The sequence below is a fragment of the Aythya ferina genome (genome assembly GCF_964211825.1).
Source record: "Aythya ferina genome assembly, chromosome: 20".
Classification (NCBI taxonomy): Eukaryota; Metazoa; Chordata; class Aves; order Anseriformes; family Anatidae; genus Aythya; species Aythya ferina.
Window position 1 is genome coordinate 3,037,181 of NC_140318.1, and position 20,282 is coordinate 3,057,462.

At 44.9% G+C, this 20,282-nt stretch overlaps 2 protein-coding genes across 3 annotated transcripts; both read right to left on the reverse strand.

Annotated features, from left to right (window-relative positions):
* Nucleotides 1-1,352: 1,352 nt before the first annotated feature.
* SNAPC4 (small nuclear RNA activating complex polypeptide 4) lies at nt 1,353-17,091 on the reverse strand (the record flags this gene model as incomplete). 2 transcript variants are annotated; one of them, XM_084494155.1, is made up of 23 exons in its annotated part: nt 1,353-1,857; nt 2,826-2,953; nt 3,588-5,689; nt 6,270-6,297; nt 6,419-6,514; nt 6,832-6,902; nt 7,008-7,245; nt 7,470-7,559; nt 8,639-9,034; nt 9,481-9,566; nt 9,732-9,826; nt 10,320-10,414; nt 10,691-10,797; nt 11,136-11,283; nt 11,399-11,563; nt 11,884-11,956; nt 12,601-12,705; nt 13,556-13,637; nt 14,238-14,316; nt 14,875-15,000; nt 15,522-15,680; nt 16,051-16,088; nt 16,947-17,091. In XM_084494155.1, the coding sequence occupies 22 exons, from the start codon at nt 17,089-17,091 to the stop codon at nt 2,837-2,839; spliced, it is 4,641 nt and encodes a 1,546-aa protein (XP_084350281.1). In that variant the 3' UTR covers nt 1,353-1,857; nt 2,826-2,836. The 2 variants fall into 2 exon arrangements, with proteins under 2 accessions (XP_084350281.1, XP_084350282.1); XM_084494156.1 differs by lacking the exon at nt 16,947-17,091 and adding an exon at nt 16,441-16,573.
* ENTR1 (endosome associated trafficking regulator 1) lies at nt 16,571-20,274 on the reverse strand. Its single transcript, XM_084494160.1, has 6 exons — nt 19,978-20,274; nt 19,620-19,693; nt 19,198-19,309; nt 18,556-18,618; nt 17,896-18,035; nt 16,571-17,460 (listed from the first exon to the last, which is right to left on the reverse strand). The coding sequence occupies exons 1-6, from the start codon at nt 20,227-20,229 to the stop codon at nt 17,367-17,369; spliced, it is 735 nt and encodes a 244-aa protein (XP_084350286.1). The 5' UTR covers nt 20,230-20,274; the 3' UTR covers nt 16,571-17,366.
* Nucleotides 20,275-20,282: the final 8 nt, after the last annotated feature.

Here is a 20,282-nt window from a genome sequence, read left to right on the forward strand (position 1 = left end):
GCTGAAGCACCAGCTACAGCCAAGGAAGTTTCTTCGTGCAGAAAGGTTAAAAAGAGTGAAGGTCACAGGCACAGGCCTGTCCAACTTATTTCAGGGGACAAAACAAGCTGCTAAGAGTTAGAAGACAAAAGCTCTTCAAGACAGCCTTTCAACTGCTCAGGTAACATCTTTGAATGCAAATGGAGGTGGCAAGAATGCGTTCTTGGTCGAGAGTTCAGCTGAGAGCGAGGATTTCTGAAGCAACGCCTCAAATTTTGGATGTCCCTAAACTTCAAGCACAACTATGACAACTGAGTAGTTGGAAGGAGTCAAGAACTGGCAAAGCGCAGCCCATGAGTCCCAAATTACAGGCTGTGGCTCTACCAGCAATTAAAGGAGCAGCCCAGCAAGCAGCAGTGTGGGGATATTAAACACCAACAAACCTTTGACTGCCTCCCTCCCTTCCTACAATCCTAGAACCGTAGCTGCACCAAAAACTCACTAACAGCCCGTTTTAAAAAAGCCTCGAGCATGTACTCACTCTGATACCATGGCAGCATGACACATTTTCCCATTAGCTTCCCACTCCACTCGTTGTTCTGCTAAATTCCAGGAGAGGTTCTGCATGTTTTCCTTCAGAACAGAGCAGAGATGCTCAGATTCTATAACCCTGAGCTTCTTGGTAGACATTAAATTAGCTTTACACTCCAAAAGATGCACTACCTCTATTTAGCAAGGGCACAAATAATAGAAGTAAACAATGCCTGCTGATTGATCAATCTGCCACATCGATTTGTTGGGAAAAATGTTACCTATATCGGCTTGGGGAAGAAAGCACACTGCAAGAGGAAAGCTGTTTCAAAATGCTTCCTCCCATTCCGCAGTGTCACGCAATTACAGTGACCTCAGTACCCCCACGGCCTGTCCAGCCCCAGCTCTGCCAAAAGGGCCCTCAAAGGAAAGTTTTAGCTCACAGCACACTGAACTCACCACTAAGCTCTTGGGAAATGTTGCCAGGCACAGCGCAAGGAAGCTTTCTGTAGCAGCTTCCCACTAGGTTTCTACCAGCTTTGACTCAGCTAGCCTTAAACCTCTCTATATGAGGGAAATTACTGTTTTATGAATGAGGAAACGAGCTTTTGTTGAGTGATTTGCTGATGGCTGTATGGGGCAGGCTGGGGAAGAATCAGGAAAGAATCCAAGCATAATTCAATCTTGCATTTTTAGCTGCATGCATATTCATTTCCCACATTCTCCTTGGCTTTCATGTGGCTTACAGACTTCATTTTTCTCATTAGCAATCACACTCACACAGACATTATTTGAAGCATTATTTACCATAAAAAAAAAAAAACACAGAAGACATCAATAGCTTAAGTGAGAAAAATAAAACATCTGTATTTCAACAAATACTCAAGGCTCATTTGATACAAAATTAACCTGCTGCTTATTCAGCAGTATTCAGTCAGCTGTCAAACAACACTGTCACAGCACTAAAACAACCATCTAATGGATCACACTCTGAATACAGATAAACATTCACATAAATAGGGGCTAACACAAAAAGGAAATAAATAACCATCCTTGCTGGCTTCCCCAGGTCTCCAGCAATCCCTCCCCACAGCATTTGTGGCAGGTGCTAGTTTGAAAGAGAACAGAATCACTCTGTGCCTCAAAGCCTTCCCTCCAGCAATTTTGCTTCGTTATTTGCAACTTGTCCAAACAAGCAGATTTGGTGAGGCGATGAGGAAACCACTCCAGCCATTTTCCTCTCTTCCCCAGGTCTGTGTGGTCAGTTTGTTGGAAGCATTAAAAGTGAATAGTGCAAAGAATATCTCCTACTGCCATGGAACAAGGCAGACCCCAGTCAAGTGACTCCTGTAACAGAGCACAAACAACTCCAGTTAGTCACAGGACTTTTTGTTTTAAATAGGGAAGATAAAATTTTGGGAGTTTCTGAAACTAGTTCTAAAGGAGAAGGAAAAAGGGAAAAAAAAATCAACAATCTCAGCCAATGAGCAAGCAAATCAAACACCATTCATGCTCATTTGGTCCTCAACACATTAAAACATCACACACTTGTACCCTACAGGAGCTACTCCAGTATACACAGAGAAAATAGAACTGTATGGGAGGAGAAAGTTTTTCAGCTATGAAGCTTCAAAGATGAATTGCAATGATGAATCCACCAGTCTTAAGCCCTGGCTTCCCACCATCTTTTAATCCTGTTCCTCACCTCCTCTTAAAAGACTCACGAGCCAGGCAACAGAGAACATCCAACTGTGCAAAAAGCTGAGGCTGCCTGCCCAGGACCTCCAGGACAGCCTCACAACACGGAGCAAGGACGTCCTGCTCCCAGCCTGCTGCAACCCACAGCAAGGATTTACTTTGGCTTCTGCTGCAAGTGTTTAGCGCTCCCACACACAAACCTGTGCCATCAGCAGCAGCTGCCCAGGCCTTCCTGTCCCACAAGCTGTGACCCTTTATTCTTACACTGGCCTCACCTTAGCAGCCAAGTCTCTGGCCTCATCTGTACCTACTCACCAGGTATAATACTAATAGGCAGCAGCAAGGTCTAAAAGGCTGCCAAATGCTTGAACTTTACAGCATTTATATATAGTTTTATCATGCAGACATCATCTTTTCCCCATGAAAGTCACAGAATATAAGTGACTTAATATATGTCTTAACACATGATTGCAGAACTCTGTGTGCTAAGGGAAGGGAAGTCAAACCCATCCTCTCCTAGGGTCATGATTCATTGTCTGAGCTGTGCCACAGACGAAGGTATTTCAGGTTCTCCCTTCGAAGAGAAGAAAGGCAAGATTCACAGAATGATTACTAACCCATTTCCTTCTCATGTCCTTCTCCTTTTCCTGAGGCGGGAACTCCTCCTGATTTGAGGAGCGTTGGCATCAGTCACATCCGTGTAGGAGCCCAAGACGGATTGTGCAATCTCTTCAGCTCCCATGCCCTGCAAGGTAAGCAGAACAGACTATGTGCACACTAACGCAAGACCCAGCATAATATTCAGCCCCTTCAACCCATCTTTTTATTTTAGGGAGCTCAGCAAGATTTCCAGAATATTCCATTTACATTCAAAATTAAGCATGGAGCACACTGTTAGGTTACCGTGACCACAGGTAGCAGAAAACATCCAAATGCACACATTTTTCAGAAAGACAACTGCTGGTTTTTAGGCACCTTTGTCTTTTTGTGAGTGATTTTTGGTTGGTATCATGGCTGAGATCAATCCATATACTCCAATAACCTTTAGTCACATCAAATAATTTGGGAGGAAAACATTAAACAGCAATAGGAACAAACATGCAAGTTCCCTTATGTTACAGGGGCTTGAAGAATGGAGACAATGAAAATCAAGGGCCTGATTTAAAAAGTACAGGAGCCAGGCCTTTACCTTTGTGAAAACCAAAGGCTCACAGCCGAACAAGAGAGCTGCTGTTATCAGGTGCAGAATTCTGCTTACTCAAAATGACCAAATTTCTGCTACACTTAAGATCAGGGGGAGTTTCAGCCTAGATTCCAGTGGGAGCAATGCTCAGCTGGCAGTAACTTTCCACTTTCGGTACCTGGCACCTCTGCTTTACCTCGTTTGGAAAATCGGCATCTTCATCTCCCGGCTCCTCACCACCTGCCCCATCCGACTGCACGCCTGTTAATTCACTGCCAGAACTCTCTTCCTCTGACACTTCGTTCTCACTCTGCCACTCCTCTTCGTCACTCTCGTCATCCTGCTTCCTGCTGCCTGACAGGGTTGTCGCCACTTTTGGGGGAGACAGAGTGGCGAGCACAGCAGGGAGCGTGAAGGCCGCCAGGAATCTGGCTTTCAGGAGGAGAAAAGCAGGGTCATCGCCCAGTTTCTGATGCACCAGTTCCGTGATGGCACGCAAATCAACCCCAGCACCCTCATCCCGACTGCCATCAGAAGGCAGAAGACACGCTGCTTGCTTCTCCAGAGCCGCCTTCTGCAGAAGCAGCCTTGAGAGGGTTTTTAAGTTGCACAGGAAAGGTGGGAAATAAGGCAACCTGGTTTGCAGTGGCGGTACCTGGACTCCCTGCTCCCCGCTCAGCCACTCTTTCACCAGCTCCTCGTCCTCGAGGGAAATCAGGCTGAAGTCGAGCTGAGTTTTTGCTGCACTAGAAGTGGTTGGCTGGGGTGGACCCCCAGCAGGCTGCATAGCAGGTGGTTTGGAGGCAATAGGTCTGGGTTTCAACACTCGGGCAGCAAAGCCCTCCGAGTTCTTTGGGATGTTGTTAGGAGGAGCTGGGTCTCTCGGCTGGAGCACAGCCCCTTCTGTAACGACAGCTGGGTTGGAAGATGATGCGTTTGGTGTAGAGGAGTCCTGGTTCTTCCCCAAGCTAATGGGACTTGCTGCACAGAGGGAATCAGACCCTGCAGTACTTGCAGGTAGCTGTGTTTGGGGCAGCAGCGCGGCACGCAGGGCTGGTGCATCAGCTAGAGGAGAATGCTGAGCTGCAGAGCAGTCAGAAGTCTTGGAGGAAGCATCAGCAGAAGAAACATTGGGTGTGCTGCACGCAGGATTGGCTGAGGTGACAGGTAAGAGACTCGCAGAATGGTTTTCAAGGGTTGTCTTTCCCAGTGGCACCCCTTCAGCTAACTGGGAACTTGGTGCTTTTGTCTCTGCGCTGCTAGGGTGAGGCATATTTGCTCCCGCTGGTAGAGGAGCCACTCCTAAAGCACTGCCATCAGACGTCACGCTTGCCTGGCTTTGAATTTTTGCAGCAGCAGCTGGCAGTCCTTGGGGAACACCCACAACAGCTTGCACAGAGGTGGGGAGCAAAGCCTGCGGCGTCACAACCCAGGTGAAAGGCAGCACGCTGCTGGGAACCAAACGGGAGCCGGCTTGTGGAGCTACAAGAGCAGGCAAGAAATTGCCTGGCCTCTGCTGCAGTCCGTTACCGTTCGGGTCACAGGGAAGTGGAGTGGGAAGAGACAGTTTGTTGCTGCCAGACTCCACGCCAACAGGCACCACTGCAATTTGACGAGGCACAAAAGCTTGATTTTGCAGCACTACTGGAACTGAGCTACCAGCCAGGACCTGACCGTTGCACCCTCCTTGATTTGAGGCCTGCTCTGCTCCAGTTGGATTCAGGCCTGGAAAACCACCTCCTTCAGGGCTACTTTGAGGAGCTTGCTCATTTGGTTCCTTATCGGATTGTACTTTTGGTCCTTCTGAGGAACCAGAGACCTCCCCAGTTTTGGGTGCTGATGAGGAATGGTTTTCAACCACAGTGGTGGTAGAAGTTGAGCCTGCAACAGAAGTAAAAGCTGGAAGCTGAGCTGGTGCAAACCGGACGTCGCTGTTTGCACAACCAACGGCTCCAGGTGTGCTCCCTGCCTGTGCAGAGGGAACGATTTGCTGCGGTGGCTGCTGGATTATCAAAGGCCCTGGAACCAACATCTGTGGAGCAATAAATACTGTTCTCTGCATAGCTTCCTTGGCCTGGGATTCCCTTAGCCGCTTCTCTTTCAGCAGTTCTGAGACAGTTTTAGGCTTCTGCCTTTGTGCCTGGGCTGGAAGAGCTGCCTGCATGGCAAGAGCGGGAGCGCTGCTCTCAAGACCAGCAGCAGAAGTCTCCCTTGCTTTTAAGGCAACAGGTTTTCTGACAGCACTCCTTGGGACGCCCCTTTGGGAGTTCCTCTGAGTACACGGTTGTGATGAACTGCCTGTAGAGGAATAAAGAAAGGGGGAGAAAACATTTCAGTGTCTTCAAAAAGGAAAAAGGCTTTAGAAGCCATTCCCTAGCTATTAAACATCAAGTACCCAGCACAGGAAGTAGCAAAGTTTCTGCTTGTGAGAGTTCCTCCAACGCTGTAGTATTTATTTAACCAGCAGACGGGTTAGAAATGTACCTTAACACTGCACAGGAGGAACCGTGCTGATCAGTGCAACACAGGCACTGCTCATCAGCCAGGGTGATAACAATAAAAACTGGGCTCTTGGTCAGTGCCAGCGTGTTCACTCCAGCCCACAACCAGCACCTTGCTTGAAAAAAGTTTAACAGTGATAATCTACGGACTGTCAGACAGGCACAAAGCCACTGGTCCCCTGGCCCTTCAGTATTTTTGCTGGTCCTTACCAAAAGCAATGCATTTAGCCAATAACCGAAATATCCAAGAGCTACCAAAAATGACAATGTTGTTTTGTTCCAGAAGTTCTCCTTCAGTTAAATTAGTCATTAATACAGCAGCGATGAATTAAGTCAAAGATCTTGCATATCATAAAAATAAACATTCTGGTACGTACCTGAAGAAGTCTCCACATTTTGGGAAGCCTGCCAAAAGAAAATATATTAAATTATACTTGAGATAAGTAGCACATACCACAGCCATTGAAAAACATCTACTTTAGTCAAGACTCTGGTAGGAAAAGCTTTGAAATGAGATGCACAATACCTGCTGAGGCCCTGTTGCATTAGCCTTCAGCTCTGACTGCTTTAGTCTTCCCTCCCGAATAACTTTCATGCAACCATTGGTATCAATCTGAAAGAGCTGCAAGGTAAGAAATTCAGAAAAGTTTGATTCAGAACAAAAATATTCTGGTAGAGCCAGTGCTAATCTAAAATAGATAGGGGAGGCTTTATGTGAAAGATTCTGGGCACATTTTCACAGTTATAGAAAAAAAAATCCTGACAGTATTAGAATGGATGCAGAATGTAGTACACATCATATGCAAGCCATGAGAGTAGATTAATCCAATAATTAGATGATTAATTTAAGGAGCAAAGATAAAGCTTTTATTTAGGTATTGAATCAGAAAAAGATCACCATTGTTTAAAAGTAGATGCTATGAAGACAGTAAAACCTACCTGAATAAAAAGCGTGAACAGGGGAGTGCTCGAGAGACTGATTGACTTCATCTTCTCTTGAATAGCATAAGCTAGAAAAAGAGCCCAAGATGAAAATCAGCTGGGTGCTCACTTAGAAGGTATCAGAAACAAGGTTAGAGAGTAGGAGAGTGCTGTCCCTGATGGGTTACCACTACCTTTTGTCTGATGAAAAGCCATCTTCCCAGTCTGCAAGGTGCAGGGTAGCAGCACGTTGCCCACCCAAGGTGTCACAGCCATCAGAAGCTTTCTGTCAAGGTTCATTCTTTTCAAACGCTCTCTCTTTTGACGATAACTTTTCACCAGCTGCAGCCCCTGAAGCTTCTGATCAGCAGACGTAGCAGCTCCAGACATTTTTGTTAAACCAGTGGAAAAAGGTTTTACCATCTTTGATTGCTGTGCATGAATAAACACATAAGCACAATCCCAATTTGGTAGGTTCTAGCAAAGTTAGTCCCATAACAAAACTATTCACAAGGTAGTTATGGAAAAAAAGAAACAACCTTTTCCCTCTCGGGACTACAGTGAAATAAGATCTGTGATTCTATGCTTATTTTCCACTAAATACAGCCTGGCAGTGCACACATCACAGGAGCAGACAAGACAGAAGAGGGACTCACAAGTTTCATTTGATAGCACGTGTTATTTCTTAATACTCTTCTCACATCTTCCAGGGTAACCTGTAGCACTTGCTTTCCACATCTGGAAGCCTTTAAAAAAAAAAAAAAAAAAAAGAGTACAAAAGAAAGGGTGAAATGGAAAGTATCCCACAGAAAATTATTTGTGCTGACATTACACACAAAATGTACAAAAGTTTTCAACTTTTCTGCTACTGAAAATATTGTAGTATATTAGATCAGCCCCAAAGTGCAGATGTTTACCTTATCTTTTCATCCTTGTGTGTTACCACAATACCAAATGCCTATTTTGTTTAAGGTTTAGCATGAAGTATCCACAAAAACCCATCCAAAATCTACTGGATTATTCTCTATTTTTTTTTGGCTTAACAGTACAAGGGAAGAAATAGGGAGAAGTTTGAAAAAAAAAAAAAAAGTCAGCAACTCTTCCCTAAATTTCTGGTCAAAAAAAATCATGCCTTATCTGCAATCAAAATCAAAAGACTGATTACATCAGACAAGCATTTACAAACCACGCATACCATAACCACTTCTGTAACCAACAAACTTGTCATCGGTGCAATTGTCCCTGCAGCTGAGGGATGCACATGCTATTTAGTTCACTTAGGCAAAAATATTTTCTCTTGTGTTAAGAATTACAGTTTTGACATTTAGTATTTTACTAAGGAATATTTTTCTGCAAAATCGTGCAAGGAGGGTTTGTACTGTTTCAGTGTCTGATCTGGGATGAAAACTAAACTCAGAATGAGACAGATGCACAGGTAACTGAGTTCTTACAAACTCTAAGTCTATGCACTCTAGTCATCAGGGTAGAGAGAGTAACCACAATTCACCGGCCAATTCTGTTTTATGAAAAATATGGAAAAAGTTTTGTTTCTCTAACACTATGGGTAGGAAAGAGCACAGTTGTTTTCTAGATAATACAGGGTCAGGGGAGAGCACTGCTAGAAGTTCGTTTAATCCCACAGCTCAGTTTCCAATAGCACCCCCCGATGGTAAAACAAGAAACCAACTAACAGGAGGTTAGAAAGATTTTGTCATCTACTTATCCTTCATCACTTGTTCTCTTTACTGCAGTGAATGTACTTCCTGGCAATTTCTGATCTAAGCTGAAATTCCATCAAGACCAGACTGAGGATCCCAGGATTTACCTTGTTAATTACTTCTACTGGATTCGTCACAGTGATGTCTGTTGAATGTGGGCGTGCAATGCCCCTCAGGATGGTGTTCAGTTCTGCAGATTTATCAGCGACTCCGTCCTTGCCTCCGTCACACAGTGCACGTGGAACTTCACTGTTACTGGTCCTTGCATTAGCACTCATGGAAGAGAAAAGGGATGAAGTTTGGTATCTTCCTTTGTTCGACTCCTGTGTACTTGTCTGTGTTGGAATCCACAAATCAATGCTGGGAAACGCACACTCCTCCTTCTTTGTCATCTCCTCTTCTGAACTGTCTGTTAAGTCCAGTTCTATGTCTTCACTGCTGCTGTCTGAGCAGCTGGTACTCTCTTCTTCTGCATGTCGCCGTTTTGCTGGCCTTGATCTTTTCTTCTCAGTCAAAAAGAGCACAGACAAGTATTAGCCAGTGTTCCTCCCTGACTTGCAAATCTCTCAAATCAGTAAGTTAAGAAGTTTTGTGGGGCAGTATCCTATCAGAAACATATGGCTTCCAAATGGAGTGTGCAGCAGCACCCACTAGTGCTTTGACAATGGAAACATGACAGTGTTTTTAACATGGTCTTAAGCAACCAGAATATTTCTAAGAGTGCTTTGTGCCAAACCTGGCAACTCATGATGTACCTATAAGGAAACATAAGTTTATGCCATCCTTATAGGCATTTCAAGGCAGTAAAATTAATTAATGATTGATAAAATTGATTGCATGAAGTCAAACTCAATTTTGGTATTGATTTCACATACTTTCACTTTTAATTTAGAGACTCTTAATTAAAAAGATAAATGGGACTGTGACATAACAGGATTTTGTACAGTACCTTCGACCCAATCATGAGTTTCCACTTGCTTAGGCACTGGGAGCCAGTCCGGTGAGGCAACTCAGAAGCAATTTTACTCCAGTGACCTAAAAAGGATGAAGAGCAGAGCATATGGAAGCTTGCAATCACCAGGATGAAGCAGAGCCTGTTTCTGTCAGCCACTTAAAATAAAATAAGAAATTCAAAGGGTGAATTACTAAATAATGCTTGCTTCCCTAAGCTTTTGAAGGTTAATGCACAGCAACACTTACCCAGGCCATGCTTTTGCACCAGATCAATTAGTTGTTCCTCTTCCTCTAAACTCCACCTGCCTTTCTTTACATCACAGTGCAATGCTTTCAAGTACCTTCAAAATAAAAACATTAAAGGAACATTCAGCCTTGTTTGTACAGTTCTGATCGTTACTGCATAATCTGAGGCTAAAAAACACAGCATCATTATGAGATTTTCTAAGGGGTCCCATTCCTACTCCCTTCATACAGCATGGCTACAATCTCTTTGTTCTCTAAACATCAAACCACACAATTAAAAATTAAAATGAGCAGGTGTAAAACATCACTGAAATTATGACATGCTGCACTCTAAGCCTCCTGAAGTTGGGTCCAATGCTGAAGATGGCTCAGCACCTCTTGCAATATTGGTGTCAGTTACAGGAAGTGACAGACTAGATAACGTCCACAGCTACGCAGACAATACATGAATGATCACCTTTCCTCCCTACATGCACTCTCTCAGGTTTCAGGATAACTTTGGATTGTTTGGGACAAAAACATCCCCAATTTCTGCTTATCTCTGGATAATAAGCTTGAAAGAACAGTTGTCTCCTTTAGTGTACTTACCGATCTCTGCACTGAGCATCGCTCCTGCCTGGTACTTCTGTCCGAATTTTGTACCAGTCACGCTCTCCATACTTCTTAACTGCAGCCAACAGCATCTATGTTAATCACACAAAGAATGAGTTGAAACTCTCATCAGTAATAGTCTTAGTAGGCTGAGTCAAAATAGCTTTCTTTCTTTCCACTGCATTGCAAGTCTCAGAACAAAAGTGTTTGGGAGCTCCTATGCCCTCTTGACTTGTAAACTGCCCATCTTAATCCATTTCAAATTCCTTTGTTCCACTATTAAAGCTCAGGTGTATAAAACCATGCAACGTTCTAAACTTTCCACTTTTGCACTGTGCAATTCTAGGGAATTAAAGAACAGAGCTTACAGCATCTTCCTCCGGTGTCCAGGGTCCTTTTTTCAAACTGGGGTCCACACTCTTGGTCCATCGGTATATCAGCTGGGCAGAATCTCTTCCTTCCATGTAATAAGCAACTAGAAATGCAAAGAAAAGCTAAGCAACCCCAGCTCTCTTAACCACTCATAAAATTTGTTCTCTAGACCCTCCACCATCTTTGTTGCCCTTCTTTGGGCACTCTGTACCTTATTTAGATAACAGGCTACAAACATAGGATAAAAACACAGAACTGTGACTATTGTGGAAATGTAAGCGCTCATAGGAAATAAAACTTTACTAATTCTTCCAATCAGAGCAGGCTGGGTGCTCTAGCATGCAGAAGTATTAATACACACAAGCCTGGGAAAACAAAAACAACAAACAACAACTAACCCCCACACATGAACGGAAAACGTTTTATTTGTACATCACTTACTTTTCTTGTATGGGATATGACTTCCTACTCTCATCTCTTGAACAAGCTCTAAAAGCATCAGATCTTCATCTCTGGTCCATTCTTTCCTTTTCAAGTCTTTGTTATAGGCTTGATACTTCTGCAAGCACTGGAAAGCTGTCCTGTTTGTCTTAATGCAATAAAAACAAAAGCTGCTTAGAAAAATGGGTATTTACGAGGACAGAAAGCAAGGAGGGAAAAAAAAAGCAAGATTTTTCACCTCGTTTCCAGCACCAGAGCCTTACCCCCAACTCCTGGGCTATAGTCTGCCAGTCCAAATAACCATGTTCAGCAGCTATCTTCTTCAGCCTCTCTGTTTCCTCCTCTGTCCATTCCTTTTTGTTGATGCTTGGATGCTCGTAGTTTTGCCAAAACTTCCTCAGTTCTTCTGAGCTACGCTGTCCATCAAACTAAGAGAGAGAGCAAAAATCTTTTTTGTTTTGTAGCTGGGACTGAAACAACTGGACAGATGTGAACACTGATACAAGGGATATATTTTGTAATCCGTACATATTTTATTGCTAATTTTTTTCAGAATTAACATATTAAATTTAACCAGTAACAACAAACGTCCAGTGCTTCCATGCTTGCCATGTTGAGAACACACAATAGTTAACTTCTAGCAGTGCATAATGGAAACGGGGTGAAAACTACACCAGTTCAGGTGTAGTTTCTCTCAAGATAAAGGACACATGTCAGAAGTAATAAAATAGCCGATCTCCCAACTTACATGGATGTTTGAAATTTTCTCCCAGTCATGCTCGTCAAATCTGTCTCCTAACAAGTCACTTTCTGGAAGCTGGCTGAAGCAGAAGATACAAAGAGAAAGAAAGAACCCTATTAAAAAACTTAACAGTCAGTTTCTCTGCCTGACCTTGCTTCATCTTATTCCTCTCACCTATTATCAACTTCCACAAAAACTGACTACCTCAAAGCATCAGGCTCTTTAACATCCATAACTTTTCCCCAAACCAGGTTTCCTTCTTACTGGATTTACTAAAATAATTTTACTTAAGTACAAGGAATGCACTGTTGAAAAACAGCCCCCTACAAGATCATGTTGGTTTAGCACGATAAACAGTTAAATGCAATATCAAAATGAATTCCTCCGGATGCTTTAGAAAGCAAAAGCTCAGAATTAGTAGAATTTGCAGAGTTTTGTCTCCTTGTTGCTAAAACAAAAGCTATTTCAAACTGTGCCTCTATACTGGCTATACATCTTACATTTGTAGATCAACACCCAAAACATGATTCTTAGTGAAGAGCTGTAGAGATGAGAGCTCTGCAGAGTTTGAACGGCACTTGGTAGTTTTATTTGTGTTGGCTTGTGTGAAGGTTTCTCCAAATGTCATAACCAGAAGTGCTCAAGGAAGGAGGGAACTTTAGGAATTAGCCTCCAAGAACATATTTGCATTTTCACCATGAACATATAAAGGTAACTTCTTACTTAATTGCCTCTATTTCTTGTTCCACTTCTTTGATTTGCTTTTCCAAGATTTGTTTTTCCATTTCAGTCTTGACTTTTTCCAGTTTCTGGTTCCAGTAACTCAACCTGTTCAAAGACATTTTCAACATTATTTGAGACTAGATGTGAAGTAGGTCAATGGCATCAGAAGATACATAGCAAAGGTGGTTTCCCCACGAGTATCATTCTTTCCTTCAATTTATTCATGCAGTAAACAAAACTGTTCTTCTAAGTTTTCCCACACGGCAAACTCATCCTACTTTTACTGCTTCAATGCGAACGGTTGACCCAGAACAGGTCTCAGATTAATCATTTTGGTATTTACAGAGATAATCAGCGACGGCTGCAACAGCAACAAACAAGACTGCACCAGCTCTAGGCACATAAATCTCTCACTGGACACACTGTTATGGCTCACTTGCAACATATCAAGTTCAGCTTCAAGCCCTGTAGACTATTTTAAGTTATACCACTGTGTCAACAGAAGAAATAGATGGCTATAAAATGCTACAGTATCTTCAGAACAAATCCATTCCACCTGCCAGTTACTTGCAAAACAGTCATCAACTGTTTACAGTCCAAGCTGAATGCTGTAACCTCTTGCTTATGGTCAGAACTTTACAGTCCAAGACCCTTCAATACCAGGTAATACACAGATAATATAGATGGCAACAGAGAACGGAGGATGCTGCCATCTACAACAGCATCATACTCTGCACTGGTGCCCTCAGGACATGGAGTTTGGGTATCATTACTGCAATTCCCAGGCCCCAAAGTGGTAAAGAATCCCCAAGAATCCCCACTGTGCTTTGTAACCTTACTGAAATTGCAAAGAGTTAACACAGAACTTGCTGAAGGCAGCAGCATGTCCATATATTTTTTCTCCTTACGTCAGATGGTACATTGTCACGGGAAAGGATTTTTGCACAGTACTTACTTCAGTAGCTTTGGCTGAAGCAGGCGCTGCAAGCGGTCACTTACGACTGATTTCTGCAATAGTACCTTCTCTCTGCTTTTCCCTTGACAAAATAAAGTAATCAAGCATTCAGTGATTAGTACAAAACCACTGCCAAAAAAAAGAGTGACGTGTTGCTTTCAGCATCACTGTTAAAAGTATGACTCAGGTCTTCAGTAAGAGTTCATCCTTCATTTTGTTCAGCAAAGGAACTATCAGAAGCTAGGTAAATTAATCATATTCCCCACATAAACCACTAACGTCAATGTCTAACCTCGGCAAATGGCAGCCTCTTACTCAGTTTTACTTCCAAAGAGGCATCAATGAAGATCACCACACAGGTGGATGTAACCACATAGCTTTAAGTGTCTCCTGAACTTCTCTCATCTAAGCACTACCCTTGCATGGTCTCATTTGCTTTTGGAGTGTTCACGGGAGAGATGGAATGACACATCAAAACAAATGCAAGTGAAAGGAACTAAGTCATTAATAATTCAGCAAATCAATTCCTAAAGCATCCCATTTACTTTTAAGTACTCTTTCCGTGAATTCAAGTATGAAATACCCAAAGTGTTGGTGTTTAACTGCAGATGTGGGGGGAGCAATGATATGAAGATAGACATTTGTTAGAGCAGAATGCTGAGCAGCACGTACGGTTTCTTACATTTTGTTGAAAGCAGTTGTTCAAAGGATTTTATGCCCTGAGCCGCCTTTTCCTTGGCATCTTCATTGGAAGGAGGGCCCTAGTAAACATTAGAAGGGTTAGATATGTTAGAAGAGCCAGATACACAGAAAATCTGTCCATTCTTCTTAGAACTCTAGTGTGAGCCATTGCAAAAAAAGAATGCTAACTCAGACTTGCACAGGCTGCCACATGAGAACTGCTCAGTCACCTTTACTAGTACTGGCTTGCAGATATGTCAGAAAACATAGTATATAAGCAGACACTTAAGGAAGTTTGCCCACAGTTACACAGCACATTCTCAGCTCAACGCCAGGCCTGCTCACATCAGCTGACCGTTGGTTGAAGAAGCATTCTAAATTAGACTTAACACATGTTGGTACATTTGAAAAATACAACGTTCAATTGCCCCATGGCTGGAACGGCACCGTTCTGACCTCTCAGGTGGCACAACCAGCTGTGAGTTGGACAAACATTTCCAAAAGACAGTAAGCAACAAGTGAGGGAAAAAGAGATTGCAAAGTCAGAAATGATACTGATAGTTACAGGTTACAATGAACACTGTTACAACACAAATACAATTTAAATCTATCACTGCAACCTGGTTATATTTACTTACAATTCCTGTTGTTTTATCCTTAAAGTATGGCTTCATAAAATGGCCCAAAAATATATTTGCTGGTAAATTTCTACCATCTGCTGCTTTTGCTGTTTTTGTGCCATCGAGTTCACACATGATTTCTTTCTGCAATAAAAGAATTAAACCATGTCAGTACCTTTAAATTCCCTGATTTCAGAGAGCAGTGGCTGAGCTGTCACAAACATCCCAGGAAGGGTTCAAATAATTTGCAGCACCAGACTACAGATTAGTGTATGTGTGAACAGTGGGATTTGGAACTTCACAGGTTTGTACAGTACAATGGAGATAAAAAAAGAAACATATGTACATTCTGATTTAATAGCTAAAACATTCTCCAGTGGCAGCATTTCTGATGGTAAGAAGAGATGGAATCTTCAGTAAGCCACTCCAAAGGTCACCATTGAGGTGACACTGGTTTGAATTGCCATGCAGAAAATGAACCCAAGTCTCCTTGTCCCTGTCCATGCAGGCTGGTAACTACACCAGCACATACACAAGGACTGTGACTGCTAGTTTCACTGGTACCTGCAGTACATTAACGTAGTGGAAAGTTTTACTGGGAACGAGGCAGAGGAAGATGACAGCTAGCAACCTAAAAAAAGCACATTTTACTCCTGTTTGCTCACCTGCTGTTCTTTGTTTTGTGCAATCAGAAGCTCAACTTCCTCAATCTTTTCCTGGATAACTTCCTGGTACACGTGGTTCATCTGCAGACACGTTTCTGGATCTTCTGGCAGGCTGTTTTCAGTATCATCATCACTACTGTCCTCTTCTTTTTCCACTTCCTTGAGGCATTTTAAAGAGTTAAAAGGAAAAAGAGGAAAATGCTTGCTCTGAAGAGCAGAAGCAGGTATGCAGCACAATAATTATTTATGTAACTCAATGCTTCTATTGTGTTACAAAACTGATTCTCCAAAGAATTGGAAGCACCTGTCTCTCCCTGATAGCTTGCTTTGAATGCTCCCAGAGGCAGTTACCTGCCTAGCCCAGCTCCATTTCTTTCTGTCCATTACTTCATCATGCTGTCTGGTCCAAAGTTTGACTCTGAACCTTGCCAAGAACTGTTCTTTACCCAGAACAGTGCAAAATTTCCCCTTTCTTCCTGTCCCCTTCAGTAGACAGATGGAAAGACATGCTTAAAGAAAAAATGGTTACCATTTCTTCCTGAGAATCTGAGTCGTCATCTTCAGTATCTGTCAGATAACAAAAATACAAAAACGCCGACTGCAGTGAAAAACACACAGCTTCAAAACCAAAGATTTTTCAATTAAAGTACACAGAATAAGGTACTACATAGTGTCTCATGCATAAGCATTAGGGTTTTCAGGTATTGCCAACATCCTTAAGTGAAAATGTTCAGTTCTATGCTGCACATGCACTTTTTTTGTGGTTCTAGAATAGAAAAATTGGCAGCTTCTGCTGGCTACAGCAGCAATCAAGCTGCATCTTGGTCCCATGCCTCATGGTAAAATAAAGGCCTCAGGATGTGCAGACAAGTGAATGTTCCAACCCAACAAACCCCATATTCCTTAACCACCTAGCAACCTTTCACCAGCCTTCAGCAGTACTGGTTTTGCCTTCAGTGTGGCTACGGAGTTCTGACATCTTTGGAGGAACATAATCAAAACTGAGGCGCAGGATTCGTGACAGCCACCAGAGGTACTGACACCAGAGCTTTTAATTTGCCCCCTTTATTGCTTTGAAAAAATGATTTTAGGAAGCACAGCCAGGCTGAGCAGTGGAATGATGCAGTGGGGTTCACGTGGTCCATTCAGAGAGCGTGGAATCGGCCGGTTTAACCGTGCCAGCGGCTGGTGGGTGGCCGCATTTCACAAGGCAGCTCGTCCCCTGCCTGAGCGCCTCCGGGAGGGGTCGGGGCCGTTCTCCGAGCCTCCCCTCGAGCGTTTGCCGCGGGTTTCGTTACAGAAACGAGCGGAGCGGTGGTGCCAGCGGGCTGCCCTCCGCCGGGACCGCCTGAGGAGCCCGTGCGGGCGGCTCCTCGCACCGACGCCAGCGGGCACGGCGGGCCCGGAGCCCCCGGAGGCCCGTACCGGAGCCGAGGCTGCAGTCCGACACGTCCAGCCCGGTGCCGGCGGGCTGCAGGCTGCGCTCCAGCTCCTCGATCTCCCTGCGGATCTTCTCCCGCTCCGCCTCCAGCTCCATAGCGCCGGGAGGCGGCGCGGGGCGTCCGGACATGGCGGCGGCCGCAGCCCGAATGCTCCGGGACCAGGCCGCGGCCGCTCCGAACCCGCCCCTCTCGCCCGTCGGCCAATCGGAGTCAGCGCCGCGGTCAGCTGAGCCCAGGCACGTGGCAGAGGGCAGCCAATGGGACGCGAGGCGGAGCAGCCCGGAGCAGAGCTGGGTCCTAGCGCCCGCCCGCTGCGGGACTGGGGTGAGGGCGGGGGGCAGGAGCCGGTCCCGGTTCTGGTCCCGGTGGGGCCGCAGCGAGGCCCCGTTCTCCCCCGGCAGTTTCACTGTCCGTCCTCGGGCACTTCGGAGATGCTGTCTATGGACTTGAGGAGATCGGCCACCAGCTGCAGGGACTCCGCTCCCGACACCAGCTGCCTGCAGCGAGAGATGGGAGAGGAGGGTAAAGCACCAGGGTGGGGGTTTCTGATCATTTTGCAGAAAAAATGAAAAAAACAATCGCAGGTTAGCAAAAAGAACGGGGACTAACTCACTCACCTGGCACAATAACATGAGACCCCAAGAAACCAACCCAACCCCCTGCAGCGGGGGAGAACACCGCGTTAAAGGGGAGAGGGTAACGCACCCAGGTGGCGTTTTTTGTCATTTTTCAGAAAAAAAAAAAATAAAGCTCAGGTAACAAAAAGCACAGATAACAAAAACAGGGACTAACCAGCTCACCTGGCACACACAAGACCCCAGGCTTCAATCCTAAAATCCAACCCACCAATAAACCCAACCCCGGGAGGTTTTGCGGTGCTCCTGATGCCAGTTTGGAGGTGGGAGGTGTTAGGGGCCGGTTCTGAGCCTCACCTCACTGCAGACCGCGAGTTCGCAATGACCGTGAGAAGGTTCTGGAAGGCCGCCTCTGCGTTCTGCTTCACTGCAGCCAGGCTCGCCGACTGCCCCGACCTCAAGGCTTCGTTCTCTGCCTTGTAGTTGTTCAGCTGAACCTTGGGAGGGAAAAATTAAAAAAAAAAAAAACTTGATGTGAAAATAACCACAGAACTCAGCTGTGAGCAGGGTGAAGCAAGTATTGAGCAGATTTTTAGCCAGACTACCTAGAGAGAAAGTCCTCCCAGCTCTGAGAGCCCCTACGCAGGGCTGTAACCTCTCTCCAATTTCCCTCCCTTCTTTCTAAGACGTTTTCCTACAGGTAAACATTTATTTGCCTTGTAGCACTCCAGGCCTTCACCCATCCCAAGTACCAAACTGCATTTGAATGTCATGTAAAACTTAAGAAAAACTTTAAGTTCCAAGATAGCACCGCAAAACGAGCACCACATGTCACAAAAGTGACGTTAACAATCAGCACAGAGCTTAAGCATTCTAACCAAGCACGTTTTTTATAACATTTGCCAGGAAAATGAGGCATAGTTAGGAATTCTCAGTTTCCCTTTTGTAGCCTCCATGTCAAGATGCTCCCAAGTCCCAGTAAGCTCAGCATGGCCTTAACGATAAACTGCTTCGTACCTGCAGTAAGGCATTTTCCTGTTTCAGTTTTGCAGCACTGTTTTCTGCTTTAAGAGCCCGTTTCTGGAAGAGAATAAAGATGACTGAGACCACAGCAAGCAGCCTGAGGAACATCAGAATTCACGATTCCAGCACAGAAATTAAAGTAAGGAATTTGTGGTTTGTGTTGCAGCACCTCTTTCTCTAAACACTTTATGAGGTGGGGACGGTGCACCTGGTCACCTCCCTCCTCTCCTTCCCGTTTCTCTCTTCTGATTGTCAAGTGCAGTCTGTTACTTCCAACCATTACTTTCTTTTTTCTTGGACTAGAGAAAAATGTACCCAGAATAAGAAGGCAGGAAAAACTGCTCTTAGTGTTAGCAGAAGGCAGCAAAAAAGCAGCTGAAGGTGCTTATGAATACAAAAAATGGTATTTCTGCAGAGATCTCCCTTATCCCAAGCAATGAAAGGAGTTCTAGACTGGGACCCAGGCTTGCTATAAGGGAAAAACACAGCCCCACGTCAGAACTGTTTAGTGCTCACATGGGTGAAGCAATCACTTCAGCTTCCCTTGGTCTCCTGGGAGAGGAAGGAACAGAAGTGGAACTGCAAATTTCCAACTGTGAACAAGGTTCTGCTGCTATGGCAGACGCCACCACTTACTGTCATCAGCTGGAGATTTTGTTCCACGTGCTGCACCATTGCTTCTAAGTCCTGCGTTTCTTTTTCCTCTTTAATTTTGTTTTCCTCAAGTTTTCTTTCGAGTTTCCTCATCCTTAAAATAAAGAGAGCATTCAGTAAGCGGTTGGAACGTTTAATACCCTATTAAGAAAATCCTCAGGAAGGACCAAGAAAGTCATTCTTCCACGTCATAAGAAAAGTTAAGTCTTCCCACAGGACTACAGCTTCAGGCTGTGGCTCAGGGGATTTCTGCACTCAGCATCCACCAGCAGTAATTTAAACTATCCAGCTGAAGGCACAATGGCCATACAGAAAGTTCATCTGTTCGCAGTCCGTCTAGATAATGGTAATTCCCCAACAAACGGCTACCCCATCACCGTGGGATGTAAGTGTGGCTTACGCACTTGTCTGCTTGAGTTTCGGAGAGAATCTGAAGCTTGTTGATCCTGCTTCTCAAACTGGCGTTCTCTTCTTTTAGCTAAAAAATAAAAGCTCCTATTAGAAATGAGGGCACTCGTAAATACGGTTAGTACACTGCTAACATTCCAAGGCCAGGACCAGATGAATAATTCAGCTTTCTTATCTTTAGTGCTAAAAAGCAGCATTCAAGGTTCCTTTCACACCTAGTTTTTCCTTCTCGATGCCACTTAACTTCGCCTAACCCTGTAGGGCACAGAAAGGAGGAAGCAAACAATCCGTGTAATTAGCCAACCGCTGTTTGTGTGAAATTACGAACTCGTGCAGTGATGAGGCGGCTCTCACCTCCTCGTAGCCGGGCGGCGGGGGGGAGGCTCCGAGGGGACCCTCACAGAAGGGGCCGGTGGCGAGGTGGGCCCGCTCCACGGCGCAGGGCCGGTAGCTGCCGCCCCACTCCTCTTCCTCGTCCTCCTCCTGCTCCTCTTCGTCGCCGGGGGCCGGGAGCAGCCCCCCCCGGGCACCTCGGGCCTGGCTGCGCACGAACTCGTGAAAGGAGAAGGGGTTGGGGCCGGGGTCGGGGCCGGGCTCCGCCGCCATCGCCTCAGCCCCCCTCAGGCAGCGCCCGGAGAGGGGTGCGGCTTCACCTCAGC

What these genes read in the sequence shown, in the direction of transcription:
- ENTR1 (XM_084494160.1), bottom strand. Translation starts at nt 20,229, where the DNA reads ATGGCGGCGGAGCCCGGCCCCGACCCCGGCCCCAACCCCTTCTCCTTT. An exon ending in TCCGAAACTCAAGCAGACAA is followed by an intron (nt 19,310 to 19,619) that starts GTGCGTAAGCCA and finishes CTTTATTTTAAG; the next exon opens with GATGAGGAAACTCGAAAGAA. An exon ending in AAAATCTCCAGCTGATGACA is followed by an intron (nt 18,619 to 19,197) that starts GTAAGTGGTGGC and finishes ATTCTCTTCCAG; the next exon opens with AAACGGGCTCTTAAAGCAGA.